The sequence below is a fragment of the Mobula hypostoma genome, chromosome 4 (assembly GCF_963921235.1).
Source record: "Mobula hypostoma chromosome 4, sMobHyp1.1, whole genome shotgun sequence".
Lineage (NCBI taxonomy): Eukaryota > Metazoa > Chordata > Chondrichthyes > Myliobatiformes > Myliobatidae > Mobula > Mobula hypostoma.
Window position 1 is genome coordinate 25,740,691 of NC_086100.1, and position 23,091 is coordinate 25,763,781.

The window sequence follows — 23,091 nt, forward strand, 5'->3', positions numbered from 1 at the left end:
GTAACTAGCAGTATTACTTATTATTATGCTGTGCAAGATTAAATGGAGTCTTCTAGCGGTTGATCCTAACCTGAGAAAAAAAGCAGTGAGGAAGTCAAAATGCTTCAAAAGACTTTCAACAAAGTCCAAAATATGCAGTTTATGAAGAAGTTATGATGTAGTTACTTGTAGGCATCTGTTATTCCTTTATGGAATACATAACGAAATAATGTTTTTGTTTTAGGTCATGTCTTTCTAACATGCATACTATTTGTACTGTGTACATCTTGCCAAACATTAAGTTCCTTCTTGACTTGGCTTAAAATCCTTGTAAATTTTTATGTTGTACTACATGGAATTTTACTGAATTCCATTGTGCTGAATTGTATTGACTTTCTCAAGTGGTTGAAATTGGAATTGTAATCCTAGTTTTCCATGCCCATCTGGTGATACACGAAGTCCTGAATTTAATGTTTGCTTATTCTGCTGCTACAGTGATATCCCCAGTGTTGCCACTTGAATCTTGTAGCAGGACAAACCAGACACTCTCCCCACTGCTCTTCTCAAGACCTAGTTGCAGTCTAGAAGACTAGCAATATAGAGAAAGAATGCCTGGTCCAAATGACTGACTGAGCTCCAAGAGGGATTTCTGGGTGGTGAGGGTTCAGGGCTAGTTCAATCCCAACTATCAAATTCTGCCTGTGTGTCTCCTGATTGGTATATCATAGAATGATTACAGACCAGAATTAATCCGACTCTTGATTTTTTTTTTATTCCCCTTTTTATTGAAAAATAATTTCACTGATTGATGTTTATTTCTTTTCTTTGTATAAAGAGAGCAAAATCACCTAATACTCTTTCTTCCAAAACTAAGAAATATTTTGTTTGTAACCTCCCAAAATTAGGTCAAGATTGTATTAAATGAATTTAAAATTTTTCATACAACATTAAATCTTTCTTCTAGCTTCCTTGTTGAGGGATGAATATTTTGCACAGTGAAATTTAGGATTTCACTTTTTAAATATTTTGACAAATTATTTTGAGTTCATTGAATTACCATGGAGAATATCAGTCGATTTAAGTGGCCTATACTAGAAGTTTTCTTCTTGTTATTTAAATGGCCTGATGTTTCACCATTACCTTAGAAGTTTCAAATGTGTGAATAAATTGACTAATTGGTATAGCGGTGTTGATATATTCTTGCCTTAGAAATGGGTAGGAAGAAGGATTTTTTTTAGAATAAACCCTGCATTCATAATGTAATAACAACATACCACACAAATTTTGCCTTATGTTAAGAATTGTAGTTGATGAGTGCAATATTTGTCTTGATTAGTCTCACTTTAGATCCTTGTATGCTAACGTGAAGCTGAATGAAAGATTTCATTTGAGCAAGATCTGTGGATGTAGCTTTGTCAAAATAATGTTCATCAAATTTCCAAAATGTAATTGCCTTTCATGAAGCTATACTTGTTTTTTGCAGTTTCAAGCTCAGAGTATAAAGAATATAAAAATGTCACCTCCTTTCTGGACCTCATACCCCAGGATGTGCTTGCCATCGCTTCTTTTCGTTCCAAAGCTTATACCCGTGCGGTGATGCACTTTGAGTCTTTTATTGCAGAAAAGAAAGAGAACATTCAGCAACACCTTGGATTTTTGCAGGTCAAAAGAGTAGATACGTAGTAATCTAGAAAGAAATCTGTTATTATGTATCAGAGTTCAAAATATCTCTCATAATAATCTACAAAAGCTATGCATTCTTCTTCTCTCTGAATGTGGTCTTATCATCTTTAAAGAAATGTTGTTTATTGCATATTTTATTTAAAGTAACTCTTAATTCCTCTTCATAGACTTTGCTTTATTAATGTTTTCAGTGGTTTCTGTTTAATATGAACAAAGTAACATGTATTTTGTTACATTATTCTCAATGAATAGAAGATTAATCACATATATGATAAATGTATAATGACAAAAACATTATCTTTTAAAAGGCAGTGGTGATAAAGTTAATAGAAAGAAATGAAAATTACTTCTACAAGTAGCAACTGACCGTTGAAGAAATGTTCTTGTTCCAAATGCAGAAGCTATATGCAGCAATGCATGAAGCAGATGGAGTGGCTGGAGTTAGTGCAATCCGTAAAGGAGAACCATCTCTCAGAGAACAAATTTTAGAACACGAGAGCAGTGGACTGTTGAGAGATGCTACTGCCTGCTACGACCGGGCTATTCAGTTAGAACCTGACGAGGTAAATACCAAAGTAAAAGATCTCAGCAGTATCTTCATGTTAACTGCAATTTAATCATTTGGTATGAAATTAAAGCCAGAAATTTTAATTGAACATTGATTTGTGAAGATCAGTATTGTTTTAGAGACCCTATACAAAAAAAAAATTGTCTCTGTAATGCAACACACATAAAATGCTGGAGGAATTCAGCAGGTCAGGCTGTATCTATGGAGGGGAATAAACAATTGATGTTTCAGGCCAAGGCCCTTCACCAGGACTGGAAAGGAAGGAGGTAGAAGCCAGAAAAAGATGGTGGGGTGAGGGAGTGGTGTCCAAGCTGGTAGATGAGTCCAGGTGAGGGGGAAGCTGGGTGGGTGGGGGAGAGAGGATGAAAGGGAATGATGTGAGAAGCTGGGAAATGATAGGCAGATGAGGTAAAGGGCTGAAGAAGAAATAATCTGATAGAGAACAATGGACTATGGGGAAAAAAGGGAAGATGGGGGGAACCAGAAAGTGATGATGGGCAAGTTATGATGTGGGGAAGGGGAAAAGTAAGGGGGGAGAGGGCCACCATAATGAGGGAAAACAAAAGGAGGGAGGTAACAGGAGTGGTCGCTGGAATTTAGAAAAGTCTATGTTTATATCATCAAGTTGGAGACTAGACAGAATATGAGGTGTTCCTCTTCCAACCTTTAGCCCATTGGGTACATGCACTGACACCGAACTGAACTACATAACCTTGGCTGTCAAGATTTGTCATCTTGCCTTTTCGAAACTCTCAAATGACTGCCAGAACACTAGGAAAGGTAATATAGCCAATGAATGTCAAAAGACAGATCTATTGTACGAAGATCTGCTGGTATACGCACATAAATAGATCACAGGTAAATAGGATGTAGTTTAGCTGTGATCTTTCTCTCATTGTGATTGAATCTTCCTATGATGTGCAGACCAGCTGGCAAGTGTTCTCACTGACATCTTCAACACCTCTCTGAGCAGTGCCTTCATTCCAACGTACTTCAAGGCCACCACCATCATCCCTGTGCCGAAGAAGTCTTCAGTGTCCTGCCTCAACGACTACCGTCCTGTTGCACTCACATCCATCATCATGAAGTGTTTTGAGAGGCTTGTCATGAGGCACATCAAAACCCTGCTGCCCCCCTCACTGGACCCCCTGCAGTTTGTGTATCGTCCCAACCGCTCAACAGAGGACGCCATCGCCAGCACCCTCCACCTGGCCCTCACCCACCTGGACAAAAAAGACACGTACGTTCGAATGCTGTTCATAGACTTCAGTTCAGCATCCAACACAATCATTCCTCAGAAACTGATTGGAAAGCTGAAACTGCTGGGCCTGAACACCTCCTTCTGCAACTGGATCATAGACTTCCTGACTGGGAGACTCAGTCAGTCCGGATCGGGAGCAGCATCTCCAACACCATCATACTGAGCACGGGGGCCCCCAGGGCTGTGTGCTCAGTCCACTGCTGTTCACTTTGCTGACCCACGACTGTGCTGCAACACACAACTCAAACCACATCATCAAGTTCGCCGATGACACGACCGTGGTGGGTCTCCTCAGCAAGAACGACGAGTCAGCATACAGAGAGGAGGTGCAGCGGCTAACAGACTGGTGCAGAGCCAACAGCCTGGCTCTGAATGAACAAAACAAAAGAGATGGTTGTTGACTTCTGGTGGAGAATCTCACCTGGCCCCTCAACACCAGCTCCATAGCCAAGAAAGCCCAGCAGCGTCTCTACTTTCTGCGAAGGCTGAGAAAAGTCCATCTCCCACCCCCCATCCTCCCCACATTCTACAAAGGATGTATCAAGAGCATCCTGAGCAGCTGTATCACTGCCTGGTTCGGGAATTGCACTGTTTTGGATCGCAAGATCCTGCAGCGAATAGTGAGGTCAGCAGAGAAGATCATCGGGGTCTCTCTTCCCGCCATGACAAACATTTACACCACCTGCTGCACCTGTAAAGCCAACAGCATTGTGAAGGACCCCACGCACCCTTCATACAAACTCTTCTCCCTCCTGCCATCTGGCAAAAGTTACCAAAGCATTCGGGCTCTCATGACCAGACTATGCAACAGTTTCTTCCCCCAAGCCATCAGGCTCCTTAATACCCAGTAACTAGACTGACATCTACATCATTTATTATTATATTGTAATTTGTCCTCTATTGTGCCTATTATCTTGTTTATTATTTATTGTACTGCCCTGCACTGTTTTGTGCACTTTATGTAGTCCTGTGTAGGTCTGTAGTCTAGTGTAGCCTTGTGTTGTCTCACTTAGTCTAGTGTAGTTTTCTGTTGTTTCATGTAGCACCGTGCTCCTGGAGGGACGTTGTTTCGTCTTTACTGTGTACCGTACCAGCAGTTTATGGTCGAAATGACAATAAAAAGCGACTTGACTTGACTTGATATTCCCGAGGAGCAGCTTTTTTCAACAAGTATTTGGAGGTCCGCTGGTGTGAATGATAAATCCTCAGGTCACTTTACTTTTCATCTGTTTGCTGTTCTTTATTTCAGAAAATCCAACACCCCATGTTAATTAGATGAATAAGGTGCCACATTATTGTGATCTAAATCATTTAATTGTGGAGGTATACATACTGTGTGTGATTACTGTAAGAAAAATAATGCTTATGAATGTTATATATGATTGTTGGAAGGGATGATTTAAAATGGCATTCTTTTATCTTGAATCAGATCATTCATTACCATGGATTGATGAAATCTATGCTTGGGCTTGGCCAGCTGTCTACAGTCCTAACTCAGGTTAATGGAGTGCTTGCAAGCAGGTACAGTCTTCGTTTACTCAACTTTTTATTTTATTGCTAATGGAATAGTAAAAATTGCTGGGGTAATTTCACATTAGGGAGTTTTGTATTTTTAACAAAGCTCTGTTTGGTAGCTAAATCCACTTGTTCATCAATTATTGTGAAGGGTAAGTCTAACAATTAATTGAATGTTGTAGTTTCTTGCATGCTCTCTCTTTATACAAACAAATAAACAAATAAAAATTATTTATAAAAGAGACATCATGGTGTTTCTTTGGAGGATATAATTTAAAACACAATACCAATTCACCTTGTATTCCTTGAAAATAACTATTTTGTGCATGATTTAATATATGTAGTTGACATGAAATTTGATTCTTTTTTGTGAACGTTGAGAGGACCAGTGGTGGTGCAGTGTGCATGGAGCACGTCCGGCACATCTTTAAGAAAAAAGCGGAAATAAACAAGCTAATTAATTAGGTGCTGGCCAGGGTGATTTGAGTATCTCAGAAACTGCTGATCTCCTGGAATTTTTACTCGCAGCAGACTCTGGAGTTTACAAAGAATGGTGCCAAAAACAAAAAGACATCCAGCGAGTGGCTGTTCTGTGAGCGAAAACATCTTGTTAAATTCACTCGCTGGATGTTTTTTTGTTTTCGGCACCATTCTTTGTAAACTCCAGAGTCTGTTGTGCGTAAAAATCCCAGGAGATCAGTAGTTTCTGAGATATTCAAATCACTCTGGGCGGCACCTAATTAATTAGCTTGTTTATTTCAGCTTTTTTCTTAAAGATGTGCCGGATGTGCTCTGGCTAGTACTGCACCACTGGAGAGGACTTCTCATACACTAAAGGATAATTTATTGATCTCCCAATCTACCTCGTTGTGGCCGTTGCACTGCACCTTCTAAGGGGCTGTAATACAGGTCAACCACCTTGAATCCAGTAATCAGTAATCCGCTATTGCGGATATAATCTTCACCAGCCTAATTTCAAATTTTCTGTGTTGCTGTGCCAACCCGTCACCACTGTTTTGGTTGTTGGCTGCTAGCATGGTCTTTAAAGGAAGCAAGTCACTCCTCTATGTTACTCTGCATTTTTTTATAACCTGTGTTTGTCTAGCCTCAGTCATGTCTTCATTGAATAAAGGAAGTGCTTCTTGTGGTGTAAAGCTCAAACACAGTATGATATCTATACAAGATAAGGTGGGACCCCTGAAAAAACTCGACAGAGGTGCATCTGTGAAACGTATACACAACTTGTATAACATTGGCTCTTCCACAGTTTGATATAAAGAAACAAAATCAAAGTTGCTCCAGTTCTTTGCTGACAGCGAATCAAAAAACAGATATGCATAAGGAAAACAATGAAAGATGGAAGATGTTCACAACTAGATAAAGTTCTCATAAAGTGGTTTAAACTCTGTGTCAGAGAAGATGTAGAACTGTCTAGAGATATGGTAAAGGAACAAGCGAAATTATTTCATGAAGAATTAGGACTGGATTATGAGTGTGATTACAGTGCAGAGCGGCTTCAGTGTTTCTAGCAGTGACGTGACATAAAGTGCAGTGCAGTGTGTGGTAAAAAAAAAATGGCCAGCAGGCAAGGAAGCAGCTGCTGAGTTTGCAAAGTTAGTTTCTGATGAAAATTTAAGTCCCGTGCAACAGGACAAAACCACCTTATATTGGTGTTGTACTCCAAGTCAAGCACTGACTACAGAGGATGCAGAATCACCAACAAGTTATAAAGCATCAAAAGATTGTGTCACTGTGTTGGGTTGCTCTAACGCTGCAGGAACCCACAGGTGTAAGTTGTTAGTCCCAGAGCTTTCAAAGGTATAAAGCAGCTTGTGGTAATTTACTGTGACAACAAAAAAGGATGGATTACAACTGACATTACACTGGAATGGTTTGAACATTACTTTGTTCTAGAAGCGAGAGCTCACTGTGCCTCTGTCAGTCTAGCCAAAAATGGTAAGATAATACTGATTTTAGGTAACTGCTCTGTGCATCCAAAAGCAGAACTCTCGGTAAAGAATCATGTTCACAGTATCTTCCCATCACCTAACTCTGTATCATTAATTCCACCTCTGGACAATGGCATATTACGCTCTTTGAAGGCTAAATATCACTCCCTATTTGTGAAATGGCTGCTGAGTGCAGTAGACTCTGGCAGACCAGTACATGAATTTGGAAAGAATTGCTTTTCATTTGTCATTTCTTTTTTCTTCATTATGCAAGTGTGAGATGAACATCAAGTGGGTTAGAGATGTTAATTTATTTAATCCTAACCTCACCACTGATGATTACAAATCTGGCACTGCACAGATCCCAGCCATTCCAGATTTGTGGTGGTCCACCTGTGTTATAATCTGCATTTTTTTTTACTACCTCTATGTACATATATATGGAATGATCTGTCTGGATGGCATGCAACCAAAAGATTTTCACTATATCCACATACACTTGACATTATTATAGTTGACATTATTACAGTTGACATTAATATAACTTTTGTTATATTAAAATGTAAGTTACATGCTGGGAGGTTTCAGCAATTCTTATTTTAGTTTTTAAATTACAAATTGTAAAAAAAAGCAAAAAGATATTTTATTTCACTCCTCAAGCTAAAATATTGTCACCCCTCAGCAAATGCAATATATTTGAAAATGAAAAATTGGTGAACCTGTGAAATACTAATCTTATACAAACTTATTTATTCTTTTCCAAGAAGACCTGCGGTCAATTCATAAATGAAACTGAGGTGTCAACAGCTTGACTCACTCGTATCAAGCCACATATCAAAAACTCCATTGATGCAACTTTGAACACTCACCAATATGTTTACCGTCAGAACTACTCTTATGTCAGATACCACATCTGTCATCGTGCGGTTCTGTTGGTAAGCATATTGTTTTGTAGGTGTATCAGGGCCAGATGCCATAGATCTGTCATGCACCTGGCCCTGATATACCTAGAAAACAAGGACACTTATATCAGAATGGTGTTTCTGGATTTCAGTTTGGCATTCAACAGTATTATACCACAGACTTTGGTGAACAAACTCCTACTCCTCAGTCTGAATACACCACTGTGCAACTGGGTGTTGGACTTTCTAACCAACAGACCTCAAAGTCAGGATGCACAACTGTACCTTCTTTCCATCGTCATCAACATGGGAGCCCTTGGGTCTTGTGGTGAGCCCGTTGCTCACACAAAACTGCACAGCCAAACACCAGAGTAATCATATCCCATATAACAATTACAGCACGGAAACAGGCCATCTCGGCCCTTCTAGTCTGTGCCGAACTCTTACTCTCACCTATTCCCACCGACCTGCACTCAGCCCGTAACCCTCCATTCCTTTCCTGTCCATATATCTATCCAATTTAACTTTAAATGACAACATCGAAACTGCCTCAACCACTTCTGTTGGAAGCTCGTTGCACACAGCTACTACTTTCTGAGTAAAGAAGTTCCCCCTCATGTTACCCCTAAACTTTTGCCCTTTAACTCTCAACTCAGATTGTTTGTTTTGCTGATGACACGACAGTGATGGGGCTCATCACCAACAATGATGAGACAGCCTACAGAGAGGAGGTGGAAGAGCTCGAGGCCTGCTGCCAGGCAAATAACCTCTTCCTCAATGTCAAGAAGACAAAGGAGATGGGAGTGCACATATCACACAGTCTCTCATTGTCCCAGAACACATCTTACCCAATCAAGAAAGATCACCGTGGTCTCTACTTTCTTAGGAGGCTGAAGAGAGCTGAACTACGCACGTCTACACTCATGTCATTCTACAGATGCATCCATGGCAGGTCCACCAGACTTAATAACAGTTACTTTCCTCAAGCAGTAAACCTCCACCTCCACCCACTAACCCATCCCTCCACACGCCCCTACAACCACTACTTTATAATTTCCTGTCAGCCACTTTATATACAGACAGTCCTGTGCCAAGCATCAGTTTATGGAAATACAATCAGTATATAAGTTATCATGTGTATTGATATTTATTGTTTTTTATAATTAATATGTTTGTTTTTTTTCTGTGCCACATTGGATCCAAAGTAACAATTATTTTGTTGTGCACTGGAAATGACATTAAATGATCTTGAATTTTGAATATGTAACATTTCAGTCCTTGAACCTTAAGGTATTTATGTTATTGAAACAAAATAGCTAGTAGAGAGGTAAGATCATTTAAAAAGATTTCCATGAACCTTTAATAAATTAATCTACGATAACGTTGAAAATTCCACATATTAACCAAACAAATCAAATCTCTTTTATTTCTTTCAGGCCTGAGTGGGCCACTGAACTGAACACTTACAGAGTGGAGGCAGCCTGGAAATTGACCCAGTGGGAGTCGCTACAGAATTATGTAAACACAGGTAATAAAGGAGGCCAAATAAAACTAGAATTAAGCATTAAGGAGTAACTAAGTATTAAGCATTAAGGAGTGAATGTCGAAGTTGTTTTTGGAAACAGCATTTTAAGGAAATGTTCTATATATATTTATTCAGGCCTTAATGTTGGTTAATATTTCTCTCCTCTTTTTACTGCAAAGATTTCCCAGTCTTTTCTGATTAAAAATTGCATTGCAATTGCAGTAGTAACTCTGAATCTGTGTCCAGCACCATATTAGGTAATCTACTTCTACCACCTTACTATCTAAGGTGGTGGTAAAAGTGGATACAAAACTAATCTTCGAAAGAGAATTGGATAAGTAACTTGTGGACAAAAATAGTGATAATATGTATAGTATGATGGATTGCTCCTTGAAAGATGTGGATCAAATTTGATGGATGAAATTCCTTCCTCCCGTGTTCTGTGATTCTAATTAATGAAATATTTTAAGGAATGAATCAAGCTCTGTTTCAGGAACTTCTAAGTAAGGATTTGGAATAATGTTGAAATTGAAAATACTTTTTTAAAAAATTTTGAGTGGGATGATGTTTTATGGCCGGTGATGGGGAAAGGATATTGTGAACTTCATTCAATAAGTTTATTAGAGCATCCTTTTTCAATTTTGACAAGCTGCAGAAGTTCTTCCCCATTTGAGTTTGTTGCACGATGACTTGAAAACCACGACCTTAACCAGTGGACAAAATTCCCCATCTGAGTGCACACTTCTATTTTGCAAGTCTGCATCATCATCCAAGATGTTTCAATCCTTCTTGTCACAATGCTGCAATCACCAATTTTCCGGCTAAATGGGAAACTATTCAATCCATGTCACCTCCACTGCACAACCAAGATCACCCCTGCTTTATGTATCAACCTTGATGATTTACTGTAGGCGATGTTTATGTATATATGTGCTTGTTCACTGAAGTACACAGGATTAGAAATTTTCCTCTGCCTACCTCCATCTGCTGTACAATATCACCCTCCAATAACAAAGGTTCACAATAAGGCTCACTGAAGAAGAGATAGGATTCGAACAATACTTATAGCACAAAGCTCTTGAAGATTCCTGTCCTTCTATCAGTTTCTGAGTCATGTGTTTCCCTTTGGCAAGCAGTGGAGCAATTCCTTCAATATTCCTAATCCATGAGCAGAATAAACAAACCAACTTTATTGTCTTCTCCCAGGGCAACATCCACTGAGCCCCCAGTTACACTCATTTAGCTCTCATTCATCTCATTCACATCGGAGTTGTGAGACTGAATACCTGTTCTGAGCCCAGTCATGACAGTGAGTTACCAGGTGGATGGAGGAAATGATTCAAAGAACCTTCACTGAGGTACAACATCTTCAACACCTTGAGAGTGTGTCACCCTTTACTCCTTGAAGTGGAGAAGTGTTAGGGTGGGACTAAGAATGTTGACTTCAGTTGTGGATAACACACCGAATCCAGCATAAATGCTAGAAAGAGATCATCACCTCCTAATTATCTCTCCACCCTTACTGACACACATCTCCTGGCGTGGCTTTTTTCAGCTCAGTTTGTCCCATACTCACCTCATCAGACACCTTAAAAGCACAGAACTGGAATGGTAGCAATTCATCCTGCTCCTCAAAAACCTGCCAAAAATGTTGTTCTGTAGCATAATGAAAACAGCTCAAAAACCAGAATGCATTCTAATTTAATATTTCTTGCTGCTTTACTTTGGAAAATTTCTCCTTTTGCAAGAACTCATACAGCAAATATCCATGAAATGTTCACAAACCTCAAAAATCATAGCAAGCACCCTCTGTATGGTCATGCAGCTCAGATCACAGCTTTTGCTTTAAATTACAGTAAATAATATGCACTTTGGCGCTTTTCTTTTAGAGTGGAAATCCTGTACTTGGAGCGAGCGACTTGGCCAGCTTTTGCTTTTTGCTAAGCAGAGCAATGTGGAGGGTTTCTATGAGCAGCTGCAGATTACCCGAGCGGAGCAGATAGTGCCACTCTCTGCGGCAAGTTTTGAACGAGGGTCGTATCAGCGTGGTTATGAGTACATTGTCAGGTACAGAGAGTACTCCAGATATTTCTTATGCAGGCATGTTAATATCTCATTATCTGATTAAGCTTTTTTTTTGTTTATTTAGGCTGCATATGTTATGTGAGCTGGAACACAGTGTCAAAGAACTGTTTCATCAGCAGTCAAGGGACCACAGTGAACACCACATGCATCCTCTTGATTGGCAGGCTCGTCTAGAAATGACTCAGAATTCCTTTCGGACAAAGGAGCCAGTCTTGGCACTGCGCAGAGCATTGCTCAGTGTTAATAAAACGTATGTTGGCCGTTTTTGTTTACAGTTTTTAATAATGATACATTTAGTCCAGAAACAGAGCAGTAAAACTTTTAACAGCGAATTTCTCAGGTTAATGAAGCCTGTATCAAATCTGGATCAATTATACAATGATATTAAATTTGCATATATCTGCTTATGGCTAATTGTAGTTTTTCAAGCCTGCAGGTATGTAAAACTAAGGTAATTTTTTTGTGAAAAGGCATAGAAACCATCAGGAAAAATTGTTGAGGCCAAATGTTATTTCTTGAATTGATTGTTCATCATCCGAGCACTGCAAAAAGAGGAAACCTATGTTACCCACATTTAGAAGTTGAGATAGATTAAATTTGAGACTTTTATGGAAAGCAGCTGTGTGTCATTTCAAAAGAAATTACATGAAAATTATGTATTGCACCTTTGGGAGGGTTAGACATGCAGGGTGTTGTAACATTGTGTTTGCCTGGTTTGGTTTCAGCAGTATGCTCGTTGGACACTGACACTGAAAGCTCAGGTTTCTGACAGCGGCAGTACCTATACCAGGTATTAATAGAACATTTCATAACTTGAAGGTCATTAACAGAAGCCTGGAAATGGCCTGATTAGTTTGGGAGTGGTTAATAGGCAAGGACAACATATGCAGGACTAAAGGAAAAGTATTTGACATGGCTTTTCAAAGGAGGCAACATTATTTACTGAATTGTTAAATGCTGCTAATATGGGGATAGCAGGAAGGTGGAGCTGAGGTAGAATATTGATTATGATCATATTGAATTATGGAATAGACATGAAAGAAAGCGTGGTCTACTATTATTTTCTACTTGCGTTCTTTTAATATTAATATCTGGTTTTTATTAGGGCTGAGTACAGTAAGTTGGTTGGAGAATGCTGGCTACAAAGTGCCAGAGTTGCCAGAAAAGCTGGACATCATCAAACTGCATACAATGCCCTCCTTAACGCAGGAGAATCGAGACTACCTGAGCTTTATGTGGAGAGAGCAAAGTGGCTGTGGTCCAAGGTATGCTTCGAATTGAATTGATGAGCCATTATTTGCAAATGTTATCAACTCTCTGAGATTCCACCATTTACAAATGCACTGGGGGTGATTTACAGTCGCCAAGTAACTTCTCAACACGCCCATTTTTGTGGATGGGAGGAAACAAGAGCACCCAGAGAAAGCAAACACGAGGAAATCTGTAAATGCTGGAATTTCAAGCAACACACATAAAAGTTGCTGGTGAACACAGCAGGCCAGGCAGCATCTATAGGAAGAGGTACAGTCGACGTTTCGGGCCATGACCCTTCGTCAGGACTAACTGAAAGAAGAGCTATTAAGAGATTTGAAAGTGGGAGGGGGAGGGGGAGATCCGAAATGATAGGGAAAGACAGGAGGGGGAGGGATGGAGCCAAGAGCTGGACAGTTGATTGGCAAAAGGGATATGCGAGGATCGTGGGACAGGAGGCCTAGGGAGAAAGAAATGGGGGAGGGGGGGAAGACCAGAGGATGGGCAAGGGGTATAGTGAGGGGAACAGAGGGAGAAAAAGGAGAGAGAGAAAAAGAATGTGTATATATAAGTAAATAACGGATGGGGTACGAGGGGGAGGTAGGGCATTAGCGGAAGTTTGAGAAGTCAATTGACTTTGACTTCTCAAACTTCCGCTAATGCCCCACCTCCCCCTCGTACCCCTTCCGTTATCTATTTATATATACACACATTCTTTTTCTCCCTCTCCTTTTTCTTAGTGGAAGTTTGAGAAGTCAAAGTCAATTAACTTCTTCACACATTCTTTTTCTCTCTCTCCTTTTTTTCCCCTCTGTCCCCCTTACTATACCCCTTGCCCATCCTCTGGGTTTTCCCCCCTCCCCCTTTTCTTTCTTCCTAGGCCTCCTGTCCCATGATCCTCTAATATCCCTTTTGCCAATCAACTGTCCAGTTCTTGGCTCCATCCCTCCCCCTCCTGTCTTCTCCTATCATTTCGGATCGCCCCCTGTCCCTCCCACTTTCAAATCTCTTACTAGCTCTTCTTTCAGTTAGTCCTGACGAAGGGTCTCAGCCCGAAACGTCAACTATACCTCTTCCAGGAGATGCTGCCTGTCCTGCTGCATTCACCAGCAACTTTTGTGTGTTGCACCCAGAGAAAGGTTAGCTGATCATAGGGGAAAATCTACAAATTGCACACAGGCATCACCGGAGATCAGAATTGAACTGAGCGGCTCATCCCCTATCTGATACTGCCTTTTTAAAGCTGACTACTTTGCATATGACAATCATATATTAAACAAGTGATAAAGATGAAGATTAGCTTTCTTTGTCACATATACATCAAAACATACAGTGAAATGTGTCGTTTGATCAAATCTGCAGGTGTTGCCATGCTTCCAGCACCAACATAGTGTGTCCACAACACTCCAACCCTAACTGCATTTTCAAAGTTCAAGTTCCAAGTAAATTTATTATCAAAGTACATATATGTAAACATATATAGTCCTGACAATACTTTTCTTTCGGGAAATTACAGTCTAGAGCAAATAGAGGAAATGCATATAGTTCTGGGGAGAACATACAAACTCCTTTCAGACAGCAAGGGGAATTGAACCCTGATATTACAAATGGTGCTGTAATAGAATTCCGCTAACCAATACGCACCGTGCTGCCCCAACGGATGCAGCACCAAAAATCACTGCTGTTAATAGTCCCACAATTATTAATGGGTCTTCTAATTCAAAATACATCAGTAAAAATATATGATCTTCTCTGTGCATATTCTTATGCAACCTTTGACTGGTACTATTGGTCACTGGTACTCATGGTTACCTTTTCATAGGTATTCGCTTTACATTACAGTTCGCAAAAAAAGGTATAATAACAGTATTAGGTTTGGAATTAAGTTGCGAGGCTGAGGTTAAAGGACAGTACGTTTATGCAAATCAGTGTAGAAAAGCCGTTTAGATTATTGTTGCATAACATCATTTTACTTTGAATATAATAATCCTGCATCACTGCATTGTTTTTGTTTCCAGGGAGATGTTCACCAAGCCTTAATAGTCCTCCAGAAAGGTGTTGAGTTGTGTTTTGGAGATGCAGAATCAGAATTAAGTGACGATAAAAGCTGTTTGATAAAGGGACAAGCTACATTGTTGGTTGGACGTTTCATGGAAGAGACAGCTAATTTTGAAAGCAATGCAGTTATGAAAAAATATAAGGTAATCTGGAATTCATTTATGGCTATATTGATATTATGTGTTAAGTGATGATTTAAATGGGTTTGCTTTTCAATAAATCTATAAAGTAGTAACTATAACAGAATCGATGAAAGACCTCATCAACTTAGGCATTGATCCAATGTGGAAAAGACAACAAGCTGAGCAAATATGAAAAAAAAGGAGATAATAATATATAAATAAATAAGTAATAAATATGGATAACATGAGATGAAGAGTCCATGGGTTGTGCAAACATTTCCATGATGGGCAAGTGAAGTTATTCGATTTGGCTCAGGCGCCTTGGTTGAGGGGTAAGAACTGTCCCTAAGTCTGTTTGTGTGAGTCCCGAAGCTCCTGTACCTTTTTCCTGATGGCAGCAGTGAGGAGAGCATAACCTGGGTGGTGAAAGTCCCTGGTGATGGATGGTGCTTTCCTGCGACAGCATTTCATATAGATATGGTCGGTGGAGGGGAAGGCTTTACCCACAATGGACTGGGCCGTATCATTTACTTTTTAAAGGATTTTCTGTTCAAGGACATTGGTGTTTCCATAAAAGGCTATGATGCAGCCAGTCAATATACTCTCCACTACACTTCTGTAGAAGTTTGTCAAAGTTTTAGATGTCATGCCAAATCTCCGCAAACTCATTAGGAAGTAGAGGCGCTGGCATGCTTTCTTTGTAATTGCACTTTCTTGTTGGGCCAAGGGCAGGTCCTCTGAATTAAAAGCAAAACTAGTTAAAGTTGCTGACCCTCTCCACCTCTGTTCCTCTGATGAGGACTGGCTCATGAATCTCTAGTTTCCTTCTGTAGTTAATTATCAGCTCCTTGGTCTTACTGACACTGAGAAAGAGGTCATTGCTGTGGCACCACTCAGCCAGATTTTCAGTCTCCCTGCTGTATGCTGATTCATTGCCACCTTTGATTCGGGGCCAGGATCAGTGAACTTATTGATGAGTTGGACACACTTTGGACTCTCTTTCAAGGACTTTACAACTCATGTTCTCAATATTATATATTTATTAATGTTTTCTTTTGTATTTGCACAGTTTGTCTTTTGTACATCAGTTGTTTGTCAGAATTTATGTGTAGTTTATCATTGATTCTGTAGTATTTCTTTGTTCTGCTGTAAATGCCTGCAAGAAAATGAATCTCAGGTTTGGATTCTGATATCGATCATCTTAATTATCTCAGCTATTATTCTGCACACAGCACAATTTGGATCTCTGGTCAACTGTTCAGGGAGATTGTGTGCTGATAAGAAAGACTAAAAAGAATTGGGAAACTATGTGACCTTTTTACCCCATCATCTTAAAAGATAAAGAACTTTGTTCAGGGACATGATGTGATGCAAAATAGGAATTTAAAATAGATTTTAAAAACATAAGCAACTTAAGATTTCTTATTTCAGATTTTATGGTATGGTTATAAAAATATTTGTAAGTACTGCAACTTTGTTTAATATAACTAAATGAACCAAAATAAACAGTGTAGTAATGTTTTGAGGTAATTAGACCGATGTGCTATAAAGATTTGATACAGATTATTTGATTGACTCGTGTCTGGGTGCAGATTGTGCTTTGTTACTGTTTGCTTGATTATTTTACTACTACGTCCTTTAGTTCTTATAATCGCTATTTTTTGCAGGAGGTGACCAATTTATTACCAGACTGGGAAGATGGGCACTTTTATTTTGCAAAATATTATGACAAATTAATGCTTATGGTAACGGATAACAAGATCGAAAAGCAGGGAGATTTAATTCGCTATATAGTTCTTCATTTTGGCACGTAAGTTGCTGACTCAAGTGACTCTTATTTTCTTTAAAAACTTATTGTGAATATGCATTACATAAATTTGTTTTTATTTGCTAATATGACAGTGTAATGATTGCTGAAAACAGCAGTTTGTTAATATTGTTCTTTAAGACTCTACAACTCATGTTTATTTATTACCTTATTAATAGTTTGTTAATCTTTGTATGTAGTTTTTCATTGATTCTGTGGTAGTTCTTTGTTCTAGTGTGAATGCGTGCAAGAAAATGAATCTCAGGGTAGTATTTGGTGTCATACACATATTTTGATCATAAATTTACTTTGAACTTTAAGTGCAAGTCATTGGTCTAAAATGTGTTATAATGAGATGCTTCCTAGTTTACTTCAAAAATGTTTTCATCTTACATTACTAAACTCATGCACATCAACGTGCGTGCAACCTGGCTACTTCTGGTTTGCAGGCAAACCCATTTCAAGACTTGTTGGCAGTTCAGAGACATTATGTAGATTGACTGAAGGTTCTTTTGATGGCAAGTAGGTTTTCCACTTTGGAAGCAAAGAGAGAAAGGAAGGTGAACATTGTGTTGGGAAGAGGTTTGCTTTAACTGCAATGTTTGTAATCAGGAGGAGCAGCAATCCTCTTCATTGTCTCACTTTCCCAAATATCCTCTAAATGTTTCCACCCCTTTCCAAAGCTCAGTGGAAATTAAGCTAAGTTGGGAAATTACAGAATTCAGTGTGTTCAAACCAACCCATTCATCACTTTTAAATACAATTTTTAAAAAAACACACTTTAGAATTTGGATTGCATTTTCTAGTTAACTTCATTAAATTGACTAAACTAGTCTGGCTAGTTTATCAGTGCAGCATCAAAAGCATGATCAAAGTCAACGTTGAGTTCATTATTATATGCAGAAGTACATGCATGCACAGACGTCATGAAATATTTACCTGCAGCAACATCGCAGGTACAAACCATGATATGAATTGTATTCATAAGAAAATATTATGAGTTGAATGATTGAGTGAACTTGGCCTTTTCTCCTTGGAGCAACGGAGGATAAGAGGTGACCTGATAGAGGTGTATAAGATGATGAGAGGCATAGGTCGCATGGATAGCCAGAGGCTTTTTCACAGGGTTGAAATGGCTAACACGAGGGGACATAGTTTAAGCTGCTTAGAAGTAGGTACAGAGGAGATGTCAGGGGTAAGTTTTTTACGCAGAGAGTGGTGAGTGAGTGGAATGGGCTGCCGGCGATGGTGGTGGAGGCGGATAAGATAGGATCTTTTAAGAGACTCCTGGATAGGTACATGGAACTTAGAAAAATAGAGGGCTATAAGGTAACCGGAAGTAATTTCTAAAGTAAGTACATGTTCGGCATAGCATTGTGGGCTAAAGGGTCTGTATTGTGCTATTGGTTTTCTATGTTCTATGGAAAGCGTAATCAAAAATAAAATATAAATTATACACGATTTTTACAAGAAGAACACATTTAGTACAAAAAAATCAAGTCTTATTTTAGTGCAAAGTGATCAAGATGGTTATAGCGTTGCTAAACTGCAGTGATTAGGGTTTTGCCAGATAGTTCGAGAACCGAATGATTGAAGGGAATATATATTTTATATATATTATGAGAAAATACAGTAACCTGTAACGGTCATGATACATTATGTCAATGAATCTGTTTTAATGAATTGAGGAATGACATACAGTAGGTGAGAAGACTGTGGTAAAATGCTTTCCTCTTACCAAACAAAATCTGGCGAGTGATCATTTTGTTCACCTGAGAGGGCAAATAGAGCCTTGTATTTAGCACATCTACATTATGTACATCTGTGCTGTAGGGAACTTGTGTTTATAAACATATGATTTGAAAATCATGGTGCTAACAACTAAACTGAGCAATTAATTTAAATTATTTTCAACTGAATTTCATACATGCAGCAAAATAATTCTGTAAACCATCAAGTTTCTTCTTTTTATATTTACTTCAATGCTGTACATTAACTGACCTCTGTACAGAAATCTGTAACAGTCAAAAAATCAGAAGGGGAAGTAAGGTTACAAGAAATAATTTGGTTAGTATTACTGTATGTGCATGTGTAACACAATGTGTAATTCCAAATATTATATGACAGGTCTCTGCGATTTGGAAATCAATTTATCTACCAGTCCATGCCTAGGATGTTATCATTATGGCTTGACTACGGAGCAAAAGCCTATGAATTGGAAAAGGGTAAGAACATTCACTTTACTTCAGTAAATATTCGTTGTGGCTGTATTTTGCTGGATAATCCATTCTGGTCAAAATTCACAAGTTCACAAAATTCACATCCCATTCCAGGAACTTGAAAAGAAGCATCCATCTTCACCCTCGAGGAGTTCTGAAATTGTTGTGCTCTCATATACAAGTCCAAAATTCCATCTGCTTGCAGAAGGTTCCATCCTCCTCGCCCCTCACAAACCGTGTGACCTGGCCACTAACTATTGCACAATCAATGTTACAAACTCAACAACATATCTGGGTGCCTCATATGGAAAATGCTTACTGGGCTTTCTAATTATCATGGTGATGGTGATTATATTTCAATTGTGTTTTGTTGGTTTTCATGGGCTTTGCAATGACCTGAGGTTTTGATGTTATATAATTGCAAATATTTTAACATTTGATTTAACTGAGAGAAAAACAAATATTAATTCTTCTCTACACAGCATCTGGACGCACTGTTGATCGCATTGCCATGAGAACAGAACTTGAAAAAATTAACAAAGTGATAGAGGATCATACTAACTACTTAGCTCCTTACCAATTCCTGACAGCATTTTCACAGTTGATTTCACGAATATGCCATTTCCATGATGATGTGTTTGCAAGACTGAAAGGCATTATTGTCAAGGTTTTCTTGGCCTATCCCCAGCAGGCTATGTGGATGATGACAGCTGTGTGCAAGGTAATTAAGTGAAACCAACATAGTAACTCAGTACATAGCATTTAAGTTATTATCTCCGTTTGTAATCAGGGCAGTGTGATTGAAACACTCTTCAACTGAAATAATCTGCTGTCTGATTCTTCAGAAATCTCAACTGTTGGCTGCATACCTTTTAAATACACCAAAGTCCTGTTTCCTATGCTCTCTTAAAACCTGTTGTGTTTACTGGAATATTTATTATTCTACTTGACAATATCAATTAAAAAGTGTTTTGGGATATTAATAAGAATAATATTGAGTCGTTCAAAAAATCTGTCTGGCTGATGCCGTCGAAGTTGGAGAGATGCTGGATTCTCAGGCTTGGGTTGTAATTGTACTCAAGAATTTAAAGGGAATCTAGATCTGTACAATCTCCAAGAGGACCACAACCTTCTCATGGTTTGGAGGTTCTGTGCTTCAATCACTCAGAGAGCTATGTTGGCTTGAGTCAGGGCTTTATGCTTTGGTTCTTGGTAGGGTCGCCCATGCCAATCAGGTCAAAGGATAGAGGCCAGACTAAGAGTGGTCCGCCAATCCTCCAGGTTCGATGGTTCATTCAGGGCTGATTGGACAAACAACTGTTACAGAAACAGCAATGAAGAATTCTACATCGGTGTGCAATGGAATTCCTGATTCTCCATCCGGGACTTGTATGACTGATGGTAAATCGAGAGGATGCAACTGACATGATGAAGGAAGCAGTGAACATTGCCAGAGATGGAGAACCTTCATTGCTCCCCTAAACCATACAACTTCGGAGCAGAATTAGGCCATTTGGCTCGAGCTTGCTCTGCCATTTCATTGTGGCTGATCCATTTTCCCTCTCAGTCCCAATCTCCTGCCTTTTCCCCATATCCCTTCCTGCCCTGACCAATGAAGAACCTATCAACCTCTGCCCTAAATATACATACAGCCTTGGCCTCCACAGCTGCCTGTGGCAAAGAATTCCAACATTTATGTCAGGCAAGATTTTCCCATGCTGACTATGGCCTTATTTTATCATGTGCCTCCAAGTACCCCAATATCATATCCTTATCAATTGACTCCAATATCTTCCCAACCACTGAGGTCAGATTAACTGGCATATAGTTTCCTTTCTTGTGCCTCTCTCCCTTCTTAAAGAGTGGGGTGACATAAATGCCAGCAGTGTAATGGGTGAAAGAGGAAGATGATCCAAACAAATCAGAGAACCGCAGATGAGCTCTTATTTTTGGATTGGACATGTAGGGACATGTTGAAATTGCATCACAGCTGGGAACTTTAAAATCCGTTTAATTAAATAAAGCAGGAGTAAATGGATAGTAGCACAAAGAATGCTACACAGCTGTCCTTACCTGAACTGGGTTGTATATCATACAAGATTTACAGCAGTGTGTTTGATTCTATTTTTCTGTCTGCGATGACTGAGCAAGTCGTTCAAAAGTTCAAAATAAATTTATTATCTAAGTGCATATATGTTACCATATACAACCCTGAGATTCATTTTCTTGCGGGCATACTAAACTCCAGTAACCTTAATCAAATCAGTTAAAGACTGCACTAACAGAGTAGACAATCACTGTGCAAGATACAAGAAACTGTGCAAATACAAAAAGAAAGGAAAAACAAAATAATAATAATAGTAATAAATAAATAAACAATAAATATTGAGAACATGTGAAATTGAGCGAAGTTATTCACACCGGTTCAAGAGCCTAATGGTTGAGGGGTAATAACTGTTCCTAAACCTGCAGGAGTGAGATCTGAGGACCTTGTATCACCTTCTTGGTGGCAACAGTGAGAAGAATATATAACCTGGGTGGTAGGGGTCCCTGATGATGGATGCTGCTTTCCTGTGACAATTCTCCATGTATATGTGCTCAGTTGTGGGGAGGGTTTTACCTGTGATGCATGATTTTCCATTCAAGGGAAATCCATTCCAGGAAATACCAAGGCCCAAGAAAGTTGTTCAGTTAATTATGAACCTTGCCAGTGACTTACAAAAACCACAGTACCAAGTAATGTGTAGGATGAATGAAAAAAAATAGTATTTATTGACTACTTACAATGAAATAATGGAAGCATTTGGACAGGTTTGTTTATCAGAAGTCAAGATCTAAGTCATAGCTTAAGGAAGCAACCTAACTTCTAAATGCAATATGACAAAATTACTTTGTAGTGTTACCATTGTGTCATCTTCCTGCTTTTTCTAAGAAAAAGCACGGATATAATTTGCTTGACTAATCTATAAATAACTTTCATCTTTGCAGGTAAATTTTGATTTTAGTATTGATAAAAATTTAGCAACTCCTGATATTGTAGGTATATTTAGGTTGATTACCATCCTTCTAATCCATTCAGCAAACTTGCCAGACTTTGCAGAAAGAAATATAAATTGATATGTTAATTTGCTTTTCTTCATGGATTAGATTCTGCACCAAAAGTAAAAGATGAATTTTCTTTTGCAGTCATCTTATGCGACACGAGTTAATAGGTGTAAGGAAATTCTTCAGAAGGCCATTAATGACAGCCGTTTAGGCAAGTTTGTAGGAGATGCCACTCGTCTCACTGAAAAATTGCTGGAACTGTGCAACAAAACGGTACGTGCCTTCATTTTTAGTGATATTCCTATCTGCTTGTTAAGATTGTGTAGAATGAGGTTTATTATCACTGACATATGTCATGAAATTGTTTTGTTTTGTGGCAGCAGTACAGTGTAATACATAAAAAATTACCATAAGGTCCAATAAGAAAGATACAGTACAACAAATAAGTAGTGCAAAACGAATGCGAAATAGTGCGGTAGTGTTCATTGGTTCATGGTCCATTCAGAAATCTGATGGCAGAGGGCAAGAAGCTGTTCCTAAAATGTGGAGTCTGTGTTTTCAGGCTCCTGTACCTTGATGGTAGCAATGAGTAGAGGGCATGCCCTGGGTGATGGGGTCCTCAATGATGGATGCTGCCTTTCTCAGTCATTGCCTTTTGAAGATTTCCTTGATGGCGGGGAGGCTAATATGTAAATACTCACAATCTTAAAAATCGTCAGTAAAAATGCCCTTAGTCAATGTGTTTATTAAAGCAAGGTCTATATAGGATAATATTGTGAACTTTTTCTCTTTCTTCTATCCTCATCACCTGCACACCCAGTTCCAAAATATTTGCACAACTTTTAAGTTAACTAGCATGGTCACTTTTCTTTCCAGGAAGTATCTGTTACTGAACGTAGTTTTCTCTTTTGAGTCTCAATATGCATGAGGGAATATGTCAAATGGGATTTGAAACCGGCTTTGTCAGAAGTAGCCGTACTTTTTGTATATCATTTTAATGAAAAGTAAGCAGACACCTTTTGGCCCTTTGAGCTAGATTCACCATTAAATATGATTATGTCTGATCCTCTTTGTAAACACCATATTCCTGCTTTGATACCACATTAGTCATTCATTTGCCAC

The 23,091-nt window shown here is 38.9% G+C and overlaps 1 protein-coding gene across 3 annotated transcripts in view; it reads left to right on the top strand.

Moving 5' to 3' along the window:
• The window catches only part of atr (ATR serine/threonine kinase), a 134,200-nt gene that overhangs the window by 90,569 nt on the left and 20,540 nt on the right, over positions 1–23,091 (top strand). For all 3 annotated transcript variants that reach the window (XM_063045415.1, XM_063045416.1, XM_063045414.1), the window contains 12 exons: positions 1,463–1,641; positions 2,061–2,225; positions 4,921–5,012; positions 9,294–9,385; positions 11,272–11,449; positions 11,532–11,717; positions 12,573–12,732; positions 14,737–14,919; positions 16,566–16,708; positions 18,833–18,930; positions 19,407–19,645; positions 22,111–22,242. In XM_063045415.1, the coding sequence (XP_062901485.1) occupies positions 1,463–1,641; positions 2,061–2,225; positions 4,921–5,012; positions 9,294–9,385; positions 11,272–11,449; positions 11,532–11,717; positions 12,573–12,732; positions 14,737–14,919; positions 16,566–16,708; positions 18,833–18,930; positions 19,407–19,645; positions 22,111–22,242 (1,847 nt within the window). The remainder of the gene's footprint in view (positions 1–1,462; positions 1,642–2,060; positions 2,226–4,920; positions 5,013–9,293; positions 9,386–11,271; positions 11,450–11,531; positions 11,718–12,572; positions 12,733–14,736; positions 14,920–16,565; positions 16,709–18,832; positions 18,931–19,406; positions 19,646–22,110; positions 22,243–23,091) is intronic.